This window comes from Pan paniscus, chromosome 14 (genome assembly GCF_029289425.2).
Source record: "Pan paniscus chromosome 14, NHGRI_mPanPan1-v2.0_pri, whole genome shotgun sequence".
NCBI classification, from domain to species: Eukaryota; Metazoa; Chordata; class Mammalia; order Primates; family Hominidae; genus Pan; species Pan paniscus.
The window spans coordinates 73,017,515-73,034,095 of NC_073263.2; the positions used below are offsets into that span (position 1 = coordinate 73,017,515).

At 33.9% G+C, this 16,581-nt stretch overlaps 1 protein-coding gene across 3 annotated transcripts in view; it reads right to left on the bottom strand.

The window, feature by feature from the left end:
- Positions 1-869: 869 nt before the first annotated feature.
- DACH1 (dachshund family transcription factor 1) overlaps positions 870-16,581 on the bottom strand; it is a 430,993-nt gene continuing 415,281 nt past the window's right edge. For all 3 annotated transcript variants that reach the window (XM_008952797.6, XM_055096837.2, XM_034936783.3), the window contains one exon: positions 870-3,589. In XM_008952797.6, coding sequence (XP_008951045.3) covers positions 3,552-3,589 — 38 coding nt within the window. In that variant the 3' untranslated portion in view covers positions 870-3,551. The remainder of the gene's footprint in view (positions 3,590-16,581) is intronic.

Genomic DNA, 16,581 nt, shown 5'->3' on the forward strand with positions numbered 1-16,581 from the left:
AGAACACATGGGGGCAAACCTAAATTATCACTGAGTTTCACTAACATCCAGAGACCGCATGATGTTCTAGCGCTAGTCTTACTGACATAAACATATGATGACAGAAGACAAAAATGTGCTTGTAATGGTCACATAAACGTTTTAGGTTTTATTAAGGAAAAAAATCATAATTTAATATACTGTTTCAAGAATTCATTAAAATCATACCTTTAGACAGAAAAATTCATTTTCCATTCTCTTGGGAATGTTCAGAATATTCACAGAGATAGCAACCCGATATTTCTTCAAATGCTGCACTTTTGATTGATTAAAGTGTTTATATATTATTAAAGGATATTGTAATTTCAAAGTTTCTAAAGGCATTTTTTTTCCCAAAGATAGAGATCAAAAGCAAAACACTGAGTTAGAGTTACAAATCTTCACTCATAGATATGGGAATAATATATTTTGTTCCATCAACATGTCTACTTTGCATTATTCAGCACAAAGCTTTGTGAAATAAGAATCATGGGAATATAAGAATATAAAGAAAAAAGGTACAAATAACAGCTTCATAAACTGAGAAATGTACATAAATAAATCATGTATATGTGGGCAGTTTGCTTAGCTGGCAAGAAACAAAATATGGAAAATCTGCTTGTTAAACAATAACTACAGAGTGTGCTTTTATGATGTTTTTCACCACAGTAATTCATATTAGAGATAGAAGCAGTTGCATGTTAAATAAAATCATTGAGCATTGTTCCCCTTGCATTGCAAAGAGCTGACTTGTGTTGTTTTTAGATGCCTCCCATTAGAAAGTAAATATTCCTTCAATGCTATGCATTTCACAAAATTTAATAAAGATGAACTGTAAATAAAGTCACAGGGAGATTTCAGACAGTTTTATTAGGAGATTGTTGAAAAGGAAAAGAAAATTAAATACAATAACAGTAAACGTGGTTCTCACATTGAAACCAGGCTCAAATAACTAGGCTACCATAGAAAAATTTCCAATTCTTGCATTATGATGTAAAAACAGATTTTTGTACAGATTTTGTACAACAAAATTCGTAATAACCTTTTATCATTTTTAGAAAACTTTAAATATATAGATAAAAATAGACAATTTTCATAGGTCCTACATGAAGATGAGTATGTTCTGTTCCAAGGGCTTGCATAGAGCGCAAATGTGGTTATAATATAGAACAACTAGACATTAATATTTTTAGGATTACAAAAGCATGGAAACCATAAAATGGGCACATTTTACTTGTTTATGCCAAAACACAAATTTCCAAACCAACCTGTATAACTAAAACCGGGAAAAAATTAAGTTACGGACTTACAATAACATTTCATGAATTGTAATATTTACAACATGTTAGTAAGAGTCTCTCTTAACATACAGCTGATAGCTTTTTTCTTTAATCCCTGCTAAAATTTCCTTTTATTTCAAATCAAACACTAAAGCATTCTCAAAGGTCTTCAAATACGTATTTTAAAACTATTTAATCCACGTAACAGGTGACTCTATGCCAGGAGCAGAGCAATGGCTGATTCTACTACATATGTAAGTTGTAGGCTTTTTAAAAAATCTTTCAAAAAATGTATGATGCAAAAGCTTGACACAAGTCCATTCAATTTTAAGTGTTGTAATCCTTTAAAGACTGCATATAGGGAAACAAACACATAGAACTAGGAAAAGAATCCCTTGTGCTCAAACAACAAAAGGTGGTTATGGAAGAACTATGCTTAGAAAACCAAGTTTCTACAAATCATTTACTAGCAATACTTTAAATAAAAATAATGCTCCCTTTGTAAGCAAGCTAAAATAGGAACTGTACATATAACCTTTTTATGGTATTAAAAAGATGAACTTAGCTGGCTAATAGTGAGCTACACAAAAGAATTATGTTCCAGTATTGCAAGGAAGACCTAAAAGGTATAGAAGCGTAATGCCAGAGTATCTATAATGTTAATTTTTTTCTTAATCAAGTAATTAATACCCAATCAGAACTATATTTAAACATTTTAAGCTAGTTTTCTTAGACATTGAAGATTTTGCTGTTTTGTGGTAATAAATAATGTTACGATCATACAATTTTAAGATGACAGAAAAATCATAAAATGTATAGTGACCGTACTGATTCATATCAGTCTTTAAAGGTGTAATTCCAGATATGCAAAAAACAAAGAGAAGGTAACTTTAGCATGTAATAAGCACTGTTTGCCGCTTTACTTCCAGTTATCTGCACGAAAGTGAAAACACATACTGTAACTTTCAAAAAGACAGTGAAAATAACACATAGCCAACCTTCCCTCTGACAAGGGTGGGAAGCACAGCACATTTTAACTTTATCACTCAGCGCTACATGGTATTGGACTGGTACATCAAGGTTTGTTAGGTTTTGTTTTCAGCAACATTAACATAATATGACGTTAACATATAAAAATATTTCTGGTGTTTTGATTTGCTGTTCAGCCACAATCCATTCCCAATAGTGCAGCTTGGGGCACTAGCTAGGGTTCAATATACAAATAAAAGTGGCTGACACAGAGTTCTGATGTCACCAGATGCTTAAGATCTCATTCATTAATACTGTGAATCCAGACAAATATTTACATGCCTGCATGCGTTAAAACCAGAAAGACATCTTTCTGACCAACAGGGTGACAAAACATATTTTCTAAAATTTTCATTTTCCTAAACTCTAGTATACTACTGCATACATAATACCTTCCTTGTGTGTTTTATGTTTATATACTGTACATATGACCAACAGTTTGAATAAGAAGCAACATTATTATCTTTAATTCTATATACCACTACCAGTTTGGAATGAAAACATGTTACATTTATATTTTTTTTATTTTTTAAGAAAAAAAAACCTTCAGTGAAAGCTTTTGGCTTATATTCAATGCTTCTTTTCAGATATGCAAAATGTTATTTCATTGGGTTGTTGTCAACATCCATTTGTTGGTCTTTTGGAAAGTATGTGAAAAAAAATTCTTCAGGAGAAAACCCACAATTAGAGAGTTTGAAATTGAATGTAACAGAAAATCACTCTTGCATTTTTTTTTCAAGAATCCTCTATGCCCCCTACAAGTTCATTCGTTCATTCCAAGTGTTCTTGCTGGTTTCTGGAGGACATAATTCTGTAAGTCTGGGTAACCACTGCTACAAGAGTCTCTTGATGTGCTCAGATACAGAATTTTCAGAAGGGGAAAATGGTTCATTCCATTAGAAAAAAACAAAGCTAGGTCTTATTCAGACCTGCCTTTAACTCTGTATACAATTGTCCAGCAGCAAGTTGCAGTAATTAACTGTAAGAACTTTGATACTTGTACATTTACAAACATTCTCAGGTCTCTGGTATGAACCACAGGTGAAAATCAATGGAGAAAACTTTTTTTTTTTTTTGTAGAATACTTAAACTTTTAAAGAACATTAATACACAAAATTCAGGAAGTTCCCTTAAAAGGACTTTATTTTTTTCTGAACTTTCCCATGACGAATGTCTGACTGCAAAGTTCTTTTCTATAACATGGATTTCTTCAACAGGAAAGATTCAGTACATGACAGTAGTTTTCAAATACAGTCTTCCATCTAGAAATGAACAGTGAAAAATTAATTAATGGCATGGCATTTGGGGTACAAATGTGCATGTAAAAATGATGTAACGATATAAAATTTGTAGTTTTTATTAGATCTTTACTTGGTTAAGAAGTAACATTTTTCATATCTTCTCAAAGTTAATTTCATAATTACACTGAGTTTATGCGACTGAAAAGAATACAGCATTTCTACTTCTCATAAATATATATTTGTTATTTTGATATCAGTTCCAGAGCACTCAGAAAATAGCTAAGAGTATGTGTGTGTATTTTACTGATATGCAAAGTTAGTTGATTTCTGTTGAATAACAATTACTTCCTTCAAGCTTGCAGAACCAAATTTTCTCTGAATGCACTCAGGTGTATCTCCATCAGGAAAGACTGAACTCCCATCTTACTCTTTAGCAGTGTTGTTAAATATACCATGTAATGTAACTATTGTGCACATTCATTGCTATTTATATGAAAGCCAGCTAGGTTATTTCATCACTGTCAATGAACTATAGCCTTTACCCCTTGAAGTGAGATTCATCCAACAATTAAATATTAAAATGTAAACACTGTATATTACTCAACTTTTACTAATGAGCAAACACACAGTTGTGTGAAAAAGAAAAGGAAATCAAATCTTGGAGACATCGAATAAATCCATTTGAATGAAGCACTAATAAGAAATAGGAAATTAAAAGTCCAAACCAAAAATAAAACAATAACAATACCAAACATAAGCATATTTCTCAAATATTTAATACCCTCTAAACTGTCTACTTCCCGGTGTGGCCTAAACTTTGTATACATTTGTCTAATATATGTCTGAAATTCAAATTTTAATATGTACAGTAGAAAGGAGAACAATCAGAAAAGGAAAGTTTTCCGAGCTTTGAAAAGTACATATTGCCATGTAAATGTTTGCAAAATGTCTGGTAACTGGAAGAATTAAAATATAAGAAAACATAAATGACCTATAGTACATTCAGGAAATAAAAAAGATAGTCTAAATATTTATGGACCTCACCTTCAACTTTTATACAACTACTTTTATACAATCTATAGTGGATATAGTAAGTTGCAAGGAACTTAATATCAGCAATGTTAAATCATGTCGTACTTCATAGAAATATTGGTAAGCCCAAATTATATATTCCTCTCATTTTTTTCTATTTTTTATAATCCTTCCTTTTTAAAAAATGTTTTTAATTCTTGTGGGTAAATATTAGGTGCATATATTATATTTATGGGATACATTGCATATTTAGATACAGGCATACATGCATAATAATCACATCTGGGTAAATGGGGTGTCTATCACCTCAAACACTTATCCTCTGTGTTACAAACAATCCAGTCTCTTTCAGTTATTTTAAAATGTACCAATTACTACTAACTATAGTCTCTTTGTTGTGCTATCAAATGTTAGATTTTATTCATTCATCCTATTTTTTTGAACCCATTAACCATCCCCACTCCCTCCCCATTCTCCTCACTAACCTTCCCAGTCTCTGGCAACCATCATTCTACACTCTATCTCCACAAATTTAATGGTTTTAATTTTTAGCTCCCACAAATAAAGTGAGAACATACAAAGTTTTCCTTTCTGTGCTTGGCTTATTTCACTTAGCATAATGATCTCCAGTTTCATCCATGTTGCTGTAAATGACCGGATCTCATTCTTTTTATGGCTGAATAGTATTCTATTGTGTATGTGTACACCATTTTCTTTATTCATTCATCTGCTGATGGACAATTAGGTTGCTTCCAAATCTTGGCTATTGTGAATAATGCTGCAATAAACATCTTAATAAACATTTGTAGGGTTGAAATACTACCTCCAAGATGTCATGAAACTCTATTTTGCTCATTGAGTATACAGAGTCCTCCCTTTTGCACAGAGTATACAGTAGTCCTCCCTTATCTGTGGGGGATATGTGCAGACTGCCAGTGGATGCCTGAAATCATGGATAGTACCAAACCCTATGTATACTGTTTTTTTTGTATACATACATACCTATGATAAAGCTTAATTTATAAATTAGGCACAGTAAGAGATTAACAATTATAGATAATAATGATGCAATTATAGATACATGGATAATAATAGAACAATTATAACAATATACTCTAATATAAGTTATGTAAATGTAGCCTTTCTGTCTCTCAAAATACTGTAACATTTTCAAACTATTGTTGACAATGGGTAACTGAGACTATGGGAAGATAAACTATAGATAAGGAGGGACTATTGTAAGTTTAGTAAATATGTGTTAAATAAATGCATTAATCAGATATAGGTCTTTAAAAATATAGATTTCATATGGTTTACACAAAGTAGATATTGAATTATATATATAATTATATATATTATTAAATGTAATTATATATTATATGTAATTACATATATTATAAGTATAAAAACATATTATATAATGAACATCTCAAATCCACAATTTTCCCTCCCAGAGGCAGGGATGTCCATGAGATTAGCCTCAGACTGGCTAAATGCTAATAAGTTGTGTCAGATATCAGTTGCCTCTCTTAAAATTAATCTAGTTCAACTTTAAGAATAATAATAATGATTACTTGAAAGTCGCTAAATAGCCTTAGCTTTTCAGGACTGGGAGTGGTGGCTCACACCTGTAATGCCAGCACTTTGGGAGGCTGAGTGGGGAGGACTGCCTGAGCCCAGGAGTTCGAGACCAGCCTGGGCAACACAGTGAGACCCCATCTCTATTAAAAAATAATAGTTATAAATGAAAAAATAAAAAAGAAATACCCTTAGCTTTTCAGTTCAGCAGTCATACACTAGGATTTTTCTTAATAGTTGAAACATATAATAATCATAATAAAGATCTGCTCCCTCAAAATAGCATACATGTTTGGATATAAAATATAACCTAAGATTAACCAGTGAAAACATGTATTTAATCCTGCTGAACTGTAATTCTGAGCAACGATGTAAAGACATGCACAAACTGTGTCTAATTCTCTCTGTAGATATGTGTAGATATGCAGTCTAAAGGGATTTTACCTCTTTGGCCCCTAACTGTCATTTCTGATTGATACTAAATATTACTGCAGTTCAGCTGTAGACATTTTGGTATTAAATAAAGATTGGAACCTCCTAAATCAGGTATTAATCAAATACTAGTATCAAGGCCATATAATTTAGGTAAAAATTTATTTCTAATTAAGGATATGGCAGTACCATGTTGACATATTGTGAAACATTTATTGTTTTTGTATGGAATATGGCCTGATTTCTTCCGTTTGCTTAGCTTAATTGGGCTCACCTGTGGGACCAAACTATGTTTTTCTCACTTACATTATATGAGTAATATATAATTATTTGTGGTTTCAGCATAGCAGGAGTTTCAATTACTCATTTAGTAAACAAACCTAATAATATTATAAAAATAAACAGAACAAAAATTTCTGTCTTTTGTATATTTACTACCACTTGGCTAAAAATTGGACTGTTCTAAAGATAATTTTGATTCAAATGATTTCTACTACATAAAGTAACATTGATTTGTTTAAAAATCTAGTAACAGAGAATAGAGAAGTATCCAAAAAGATAGAGTGTTGATACTTTTGCCAAAGCTTTCTAATTCTTAATCCCTTAATTTATTTATCCCTACTTAACTCTCTTTTCAATTGTCTCATTATTTCTAGCATGTATTCAACTATATTGAGATTATCATTCCCATTCTTATTTTTTAAAAAATACGCAATGTTTCCTAGGATTAAACAGAGGGAACCGAGACCTTGTCAACTTCCACAGAATTCAAATTTCATTAACCTAAGTCCTTCATAAACTTTATAAAAAGTAATAATTTGCTCAAAAGTAACATTTCAGTACTCACTGTGGAACTCTTAAGTCTCTCTCTGTACAATGAAGAAAAGCAACTAAAGTATTAAATATAGTTTTCTAATCATCTGTGATCTACAGTATATCAAGTAGAAAGAATCCAGGAGCAAAAAAAATGGATTTATACAAATAATCTTTTAAGTATGAATAATTATTTAAAAGACCCATATTTACATTAACTAGCCAAATTATTCTCCATGGTCTACAAATTATTCTCCATGGTACCTAAGCTGGTGCTGCTTTTCCTTTTCAATCTTATCTTTTACTTCCCTCCCCCAGGTTTAGTGGCCTGTCTATTCTACAGCACGCCAAACTCTATATTGTGTTGAAATATTCAGGTCTGTTCTTCCTTCAAGAAGCCTAGAATACAAGTACGCCCTCTCTCCCTACTTCCCCTTCTGCTGCCTCCTATTGAACTTCTCTACAAAGAGCTCCACTAAGTACTCCTCAATACTATCACCCTAAGAATTACTCTATAGCGCTTATCTCACTTTGAAGTCATATAAAGTGAGCCTCCCCCACGATAAGCCCCGTGGAAGAGGCAGCTGCCTCTTTCTGCCAGTATTAGAATGAGAAGCCTTCAGCATGGTGTTGTTTGCATTAAAAGTTTTAGTGTGGCCTCAAATGTTAAACTTTTGAAGAAAGAAATTCATTAATATGCCTATGTAACAAAAATTATTAGCATGTTAGAAATGTTAACGTTTATCTAAAACTAAATATTTTAAATAAAACTCTCTTAGATTTGTAAAATATACCAGTAATAAGTATTTCATAAGCATCTTTACCATGGGTACTATATAAAACACGTTTATAAAAATTACATACATTATGTGCTCAGTATCTGATCTGCTGTAATTCTACTTTTAATAAATATGTCTCCTATTAAATTTTTGGCTAATGTTCCTAACAGATGGACAAATGTATCAAGCATTAAAGATGTCAGCTATAAAATAGACCCCACCTGTCACATTCAGGTAGTTCTCTATGATTAAATAATTATTAAACATCAGAGATCCTCTACTTCAGAATCCACCGGAGGCAGAAATGCACCAGGCACAGACAGACCCTTGAAGACTGACTATCTTTCTTTCATTTACAGACCCTTATTTTAAAAGCAGTTCTAACATATAATTTTGTCATATTTATTAAAACATATTTGCAGATCATTAAACGTCTGTAGGAACAAAATTTTAAACAAATGTTATAATGTTCCAGAGAAGTTATATTGGCCCTGTAGCCCACAGTAAATAGCTGCATGTGGACATACCCAGGGAACTAACAACAGGCTTCTGAATTATGGGGCTATGGTTCTAACTCAGCCTTCTGTTAACAAACCACCTGAATGAAAGGCGGACGGCAAATGTGCTAGGAAGGATATATGGTCCTATAATTCAAACTGTGCCATGTCTGTATGTTATATAATAATGGTCCCAATATTCTCTCCTTTCCTGACTCTTCAAACAGCAAGAAAAGTCATGGGCCATGGAGAAGACTTTGCAAAAATGAGCGGCAAAAGAGAGATTATTGGAATCCCTGGAGCGTGTCCATGGCTGAGGCCTCATTATTTGGAGGTGTGCTGTTTACATCTGACAACTCAGAGGGTTGATTCATACATTTTATTTTAAAGGTTACTCATTGTACATCATACTTACCCTCTAACTAGATAATCTCACTCCTGCCCACCATTTTCTACATTGTCTTTGGTTCTTTCTATATGTGTTTGACACAGAAAAAATATATTTCCTGTTTGTTCCTCATGCTGAGGCAAGTTTACCAATCAGTTATTCCTCGATATCTCAAATGGATGAAAGCTTTACATTAAGATTAAGTAAACTGGCAATAATGATTCGTATCAGTAAAGCTAACATTTTCTGAGCACCTGTGATGTTAAAGGTGCTATATCGATTTTAAGTCTAAACTTTCCACCAACCCAAGAAAATAATGCCTCTTACAAATAAGGCTATTAAGGCATAGAGAGTTTAAGTATCTTGCACATTTTCACAGAGCTAGCAAATGGAAGTGCAGTGATTTGACATTTCTGTGAATTCAAATTTCACGTCCATTCCACTCTATCACTTTTCCTCTAATAAGCAACTGGACTGTCCCTGGAAAAAATATGATGTCTTTGACATACAGAATTATAGGACTGACTCCTAGACACCTAGTACGATTTGTCTCGCTGCCTTGTGGATCTGCTCTTTGCCTTCCTCCTGGGAGCAGGGCTTCTTTTTAGTCAGCAAAGCCTCAATTGGTCAACCTGAAATCAGAACTAGAATTCTTACAGCTTAGTTTCAAAGAAAATACCTTCCTTTAACACAATGATTATTTGCTTTTGCATGGGAGGTTGATATGACAGAAAAATCATCAAGCTAAACTTTGTGCATGGGAGTACTTAATTAAAAAGTCTGTTCTAATTAAAAGCATTTGGGAGTAGGGGTTGAGCGAAACTATTTAAATTACAAATTCCTAATAGTTTCAAAGTTCATTGTGATTTGATGCTTACAGCTATAATTTGGTGTATAAGAAAGTATCTCGTGTCTAAGAAAGCATTTGGTATATAAGAAGGATCACTGAATAGTTTATTGTGCGTGTGAATTTTTGTATGCTGTTTGTTACTATGCAGATTTAGATCTACAGAAAATAAATTGAAGAAAAACTTGTAAATTATTTGTAAAAATGGATCTCAGATTTTAATACTACAGTTGCAACCATCAAATCAGACCCAGTAAGTATATAGATTTTAGATATTTTATTCACTGTGTCTGAGGAGACAGACAGGAGAATTCTATCTCAAAATTTCTAGTTTTGTATTCACGGATTAAGTTTAATGTTTGGTTTAATATTTTTTAATGTATTATTATATGAAGTTATTGCTAACATCTAATACATATAGACAGATGCGGAATTTAGCTTTTATTCCATATATAAAAACTAGAGTATTGAACAGATTGATCATTTATTTTAAAAACTAATGAAGTTTGTTTAATGCCAATCATATGGCCAGGCGCAGTGGCTCACACCTGTAATCCCAGCACTTTGGGAGGCTGAGGCGGGTGGATCACGAGGTCAGGAAATCGAGACCATCCTGCCATCATGGTGAAACCCCGACTCTACTAAAAATACAAAAAAATTAGCTGGATGTGGTGGCACACGCCTGTAGTCCCAGCTACTTGGGAGGCTGAGGCAGGAGAATTGCTTGAACCCAGGAAGCGGAAGTTGCAGTGAGCCAAGATTGTGCCACCACACTCCAGCCTGGAGAAAAAAAAAAAAAAAAACCCATTCACATTATGTGACAAGATTTTATATAAGAAGATGACATATAAATTAATACAATTTCAAATTGACACCAAAAAATCCAATTTGTTCACTGTGAAAGTCATGTAAAATCCTTAACAATGGAGTATGCTTGTGGAAGGTATCACACAATAAGCAAATAGATTTCTATTCCAGTTTTGGGAAGAACTCCCTCACAAACATCCACAAGGATCTTTTACACATCTTTTGCACGAAGGACTTAATAAATTGCGTTTTCTATTAGGAAGTAGCTTTATTAAACAGGTCAACTATTTGTTCAAAACTTATATCCAGGCACCTGTAATCTAGGGATATTTGCTGCTTTCACAAAACAGTTGTACATGCAGATGCCTCACTCTTCCAGAGCTGAGGAAAATATTAACACAGCAGAGGGCAAACATATCACATCACATGTCCAGAAAGTTTAATATTTACTTAAAGAATCTGAGGTTAATATAAAATATAGTAGCCGTGTGTGTCTCTCAACATAATGTCTTCATCATGTGAAGTAAAGGAAACCAAAGCAAGCGATGAAAACAAATGTTAATGATTCATGTGATATTTGATAAGACAACGAAAGGAAGTCAAAATAAAAGCAAACAAACAGGAACAGATGGGAAGGATCTTTGTCAAGTCATAACCCCTCTTCTAAAACCCCCAAAGGAAGAAGCTAATTAAAGAAAATATTGTTTCTTGCTTTTTTTATAATTTTATATTTAGAGTAAGAACATTCTGCTACTGCTAAAGCAAGAAAGCAGAGACACAAAGTCTACATTAAACATGAGAAATATTTTAGTGAGACTGATGTTCTGCACAGGCCCATTTATAAGAGGATACTGAATAATTATCAGTTCTTCTCATGAAATGCAGATAATAACAGTGCAAGTGATTTCCAGATGTTTGAAGACTAATATATTCAAAGCTGTGTTTAAATATAATTAAAAAGTAAAAACTGAAAAATTAGTAAGAGATTCTGTGGGTTTTTTTTTTTTTCAAGGTTGTAACTGGGGAACCTGAGGCCTACAGAGTTGGGTCAAGGTGAGAGAGGACTAGACATCATATTAGACCTCATATCCTCTTTATATGCTTTTTCCATTAGCACTGGGTGCTGTTCTAGACAATAAGCAAAGACTGTGTGCAGGAAAGTACAACAACTAGGGTACTTTGTCTGTACACTCCAAATACACCACAATAAGAAATAGGTAATGAAGTGGCTGGGCATGGTGGCTCATGCCTGTAATCCCAGCACTTTCGGAGGCTGAGGCAGGCAGATGGCCCGAGGTCAGGAGTTTGAGACCAGCAAAACCCTGTCTCTACTAAAAATACAAAAATTAGCGGGGCGTGGTGGCACATGCCTGTGATCCCAGCTACTCGGGAGGCTGAGGCAGGAGAATTGCTTCAACCTGGAAGGCGGAGATTGCAGTGAGCCGAGATCGAACCACTGCACTCCAGCCTGGGCAACAGAGTGAGACTGTCTCAAAAAAGAAAAAAAAAAGAAAGAAAAGAAATAGGTAATGAATTACATAATAGACCAACATGGCCTTGCTTATTTGAAATCAGAGTAGATAATGTGCCTTACTAAAAAAGGCTGGTATGCTCATGTTCTCACTTATAAGTGGGAGTTGAACAATGAGAACACATGGACACAGGGAAGGGAACATCACACACTGGGGCCTGTCAGGGGTTGGGGGCTAGGGGAGAGAGAGCATTAGGACAAATACCTAATGCATGCAGGGCTTAAAACCTAGATGATGGGTTGATGGGTGCAGCAAACCACCATGGCATATGTATACCTATGTAACAAACATGCATGTTCTGCACATGTATCCCAGAGCTTAAAGTAAACGAATTTATTGCATCATTAAAATTTTTTTTAAAAAAGGCTGGTATGAAGTAAAGTTCTTGATTGTGGCTAATAATTAGACCAAAAAATTGTAATCACAAACCGCTTTTATATATTTTTTCAGTTCTCTTCAAATAAGAAAGTACATGAGAGAACACAGGTTAGTTGAAAACATGTTCTAATGAGAACACATGGACACAGGAAGGGGAACATCACACACCAGGGCCTGTTGTGGGGTGGGGGGAGGGGGAGGGATAGCATTTGGAGATATACCTAATGTTAAATGACGAGTTACTGGGTTCGGCACACCAACATGGCACATGTATACATATGTAACTAACCTGCACGTTGTGCACATGTACCCTAAAACAAGAAAAAATGTTCTGAGAACAAGAGATCATCTAAAGCTATAACACACAGTTTGATAAGGTACAGGCTTACCTCCTTTTATTTTGCTTCATTTTATTGTGGGACACAGATACTTTTTTTTTTTTTTAGTTTTTTGTTTGTTTGTTTGTTTGTTTTAACAAGTTGAAAGTTTGTGGCAACTCCGCACTGGGGAAATGCTCACTTAATGTTACTGTGTCACATTTTGGTAATTCTCCCAATATTTTCAACTTTTTCATTATGATTATACCTGTTTTGGTGATCTGTGATCAATGATCTTTGATGTTACTATTGTAACTGTTTTGGGGGTTCCACGAACTACGCCCATATAAGACAATGAACTTAATAAATGTTGCGTGTGTTCTGACTGTTCCACCAACAACTGATTACCCCATCTCTCTCCCATTCCTTGGGGCTCCCTATTCCCTGAATCACAACAATATTGAAATTAGGTCAATTAATAATCTTACCATGGTCTCAAATGAAAGGAAGACTTGCATGTCTCTCACTCTAAATCAAATGCTAAAAATGATTCAGCTTGGTGAAGAAGGCATGTCAAAGTCCTAGACAGAACAAAAGCTAGGCCTCTTGCACAGTTTGCCAAACTGTGAATGAAAAACAAAAGTTCTTGAAGGAAATTAAAAGCTACTCTAGTGGACGCACAAATAACAAAAAGCAAAACAGCCTTATTGCTGATATGGAGAAAGTTTGAGGGTTCTGAATAAAAGATCAAACCAACCAACCATATTCCCTTAAGCCAAAACCTCATCCAGAGGAAAGCCCTAACTTCATTCTGTTCTAAGAAGGTTAAGAGAGAGGGTATTAATGATATTCTAGTCTGTACTCAAGGATCTGCCTCAGCTGGGGTCGAAATCTGCATCCTGTGATTCTATGAACTCAAATCTGTTCAAGAACTGAATGTTCTTAAAACTGTATTACCATAACAACAACCAAGCAAAATTAACAAAAAATTATGATGATGATAATCATCATCATCATCGTCAACTATCTATTGTTTGTCTATGCAACAAAGAACAGGCAATTATATGATTAATGTTAAGAAAGCCCTTCGACAAAGTGTTTTAGTCACGAATGAGTGGCCTAAACTCATGTACACACAGTTGGGATCCTATATATTGCATTGCTAAAACCTAAATGTTGCTCCTGTCCTATGCACGTGGCATAGGACCCAGACTATCATCTCTCCCAAGTTGTCTTCTTACACTGACAAGTATAATGCTTCACTATCCTACAGAAATTGCTGAAAGACTGGCTATAAATCTCCTTAAGAGCAGATAAAATACCGTATTTGTGTATTTCTAGCATCTTGAGCATTGCTTGGTACATGGAAAGGGCTCAATAAAAATATATGGAAGGAACTATCAAAATTAATGTCACAAAATGGGGAGAAGATGGACGTTATGTGGCTCTAGATGTTATGCCTTGGGAAGAACACAGCCCCACTGGGATAGTGTATTGGCTTAACATACCTGACCTGAGCCTAAACATGAAGAAACATCAGATGCAAAATGAGAAACATTCTATTAAGAAAAGGACTGTATTTTTCAAAAATGTCAATTTTATAAATTATTTTAAAAGACTAAGAAAATGCTCAAGATTAAAGAGACTAAAGAGAAATGACAACTAAATATAGCACGTGACCCTAATTTAGATTCCGTAATGAAGGGAAACAAATGCTATAAAGGACATTATTGGGTCAAATGACAAAATTGGAAGTTGGATGTCAGATCAGATCAAAGTATTGTCAATGAAATATTTACTGAGCTGATAAATATACTGTGTTTGCATACAAGAGAACATCTTTATTGTTAATAAATACTCTGAAATAAATATGGATTAGATGATAGGTAAAGGCCCATAATATGTGCATCTTACTCTCAAATGCTTCAGAAAATATTATATAGACAGAGAAAATGCTAAAACACATGGAGGCAAAATGTTAATAATTGATGAATCTTGGTAAAGAATACATGACAGTTTTTACACTGTTCCTGGACTTCTCTAAGTTTAAATTGTTTTGTTGTTTTTTTGTATTGTTTTGTTTTGTTTTGTTTTAGACAGGGTTTCACTTTGTCATCCAGGCTGGAGTGCAATGGCACTATCTCATCTCACTGCAACCTCCGCCTCCTGGGCTCCAGTGATCTTCCTGTAGGCCTCCCGAGTAGCTGGGACTACAGGCATGTGCCACCATGCCTGGCTCATTTTTGTATTTTTAGTAAAGACAGGGTTTCACCTTGTTGCCCAGGCTGGTCTCAAACTCCTGGACTCATGCAACCTGCCTGCCTCTGCTTCCCAAACTGCTGGGATTAAAGACATGAGCCATTGCACCTAGCTTAAATTCTTTTTTCAAACACAAATTAAAAAAAAAATACGTCAGCTATATCAGATATTTCAATATGTCAGCTATATCAGATATTTATTAATAACTAGTTAAAGATTTACCCTTTCTACTATCCACATATACTGTTTCACTGGTCATATGGACAGTGTTCTCATGATAAGTATTTTTCCTGCTTAGCAATGAGGTTTTTGAGAAGTTTACTCAAGTATTAGGTAGAAAACAAATGGTTCATGATTTTCTTAACAGAGTTCTCCAGAAATACCAGGTTTGAAACTGGACAGAGGGTGTGGACATTAGCTAGATTCTAGTCTATTGGTCTATCATGTTTTAATGGCAAATTTACAATTATAAAGTTTATGAAGTCTGCTTAACTATTACCTGTTACTGAGTTAGGACTGCATATGCAATGTGCATTTGTTAGTGTAAGAAATTACTGTTCTGTTTGACTCTATTTGAAATAAATATTAAGTTATCTTTTAAAAGCTTATCAAAAACAAAAACAAAAAGCAGAGCACAGGCCCTCTTTAAAGTTTTGCTTTGCTTTTATAAATAAAGAAAAAAATTTATATTGCTGGAGAAATGCTTTGGTAAAGTATTTTTGTGTGTGTCTTCTAATTAAATATTCATTAGTAAGAAGCAAGAAGTCATCAGAGTGGTTAATGTACCAGCAAGTGAGAATGGGGTACTTTGCACTTAGGTTACCTTGTCCTGATTGGAAGGTGAGACCTCTGGATTTCATCAAAGTGAAAGACAAAGAAATCTCTTATTACTTTCTCCATTCTTCTATTCCTTTCTGAGGGAAAGAAGACTAAGAAACAAGGATGGAAGGAAATAATCATATAAGTGCAAATCTGATCCTAATGAATGGACATATTATCTAACATACTTAATTAAAACACAGCATAGAAGAAAAATGATTTCTTGTTTGATCAAATAAGATGCTACAGAGAAGGAAAACAGGGATATTTTGATTCATTTCAAGCCTTTTCAGAACTGCAAGAAACAGACAAAATCCTGTGAATAAATTGAGATTTCAGAATAAATTTATGTGTTATCTCTAAGAAAAAAACCAGAGGTGGCAATTAGAAGGGCAGCTCTTATCAAAGCCTAGTTATTTTCTTCTAAGTTTGGAAGAAAAAAAAATCATCATCTGGCTTTTAAAAGTTCAGCATTTTCTACTTTTTTTCTATTTTCTCCAGCATGACTAATTTGTTACTTTTAATAAACATTATA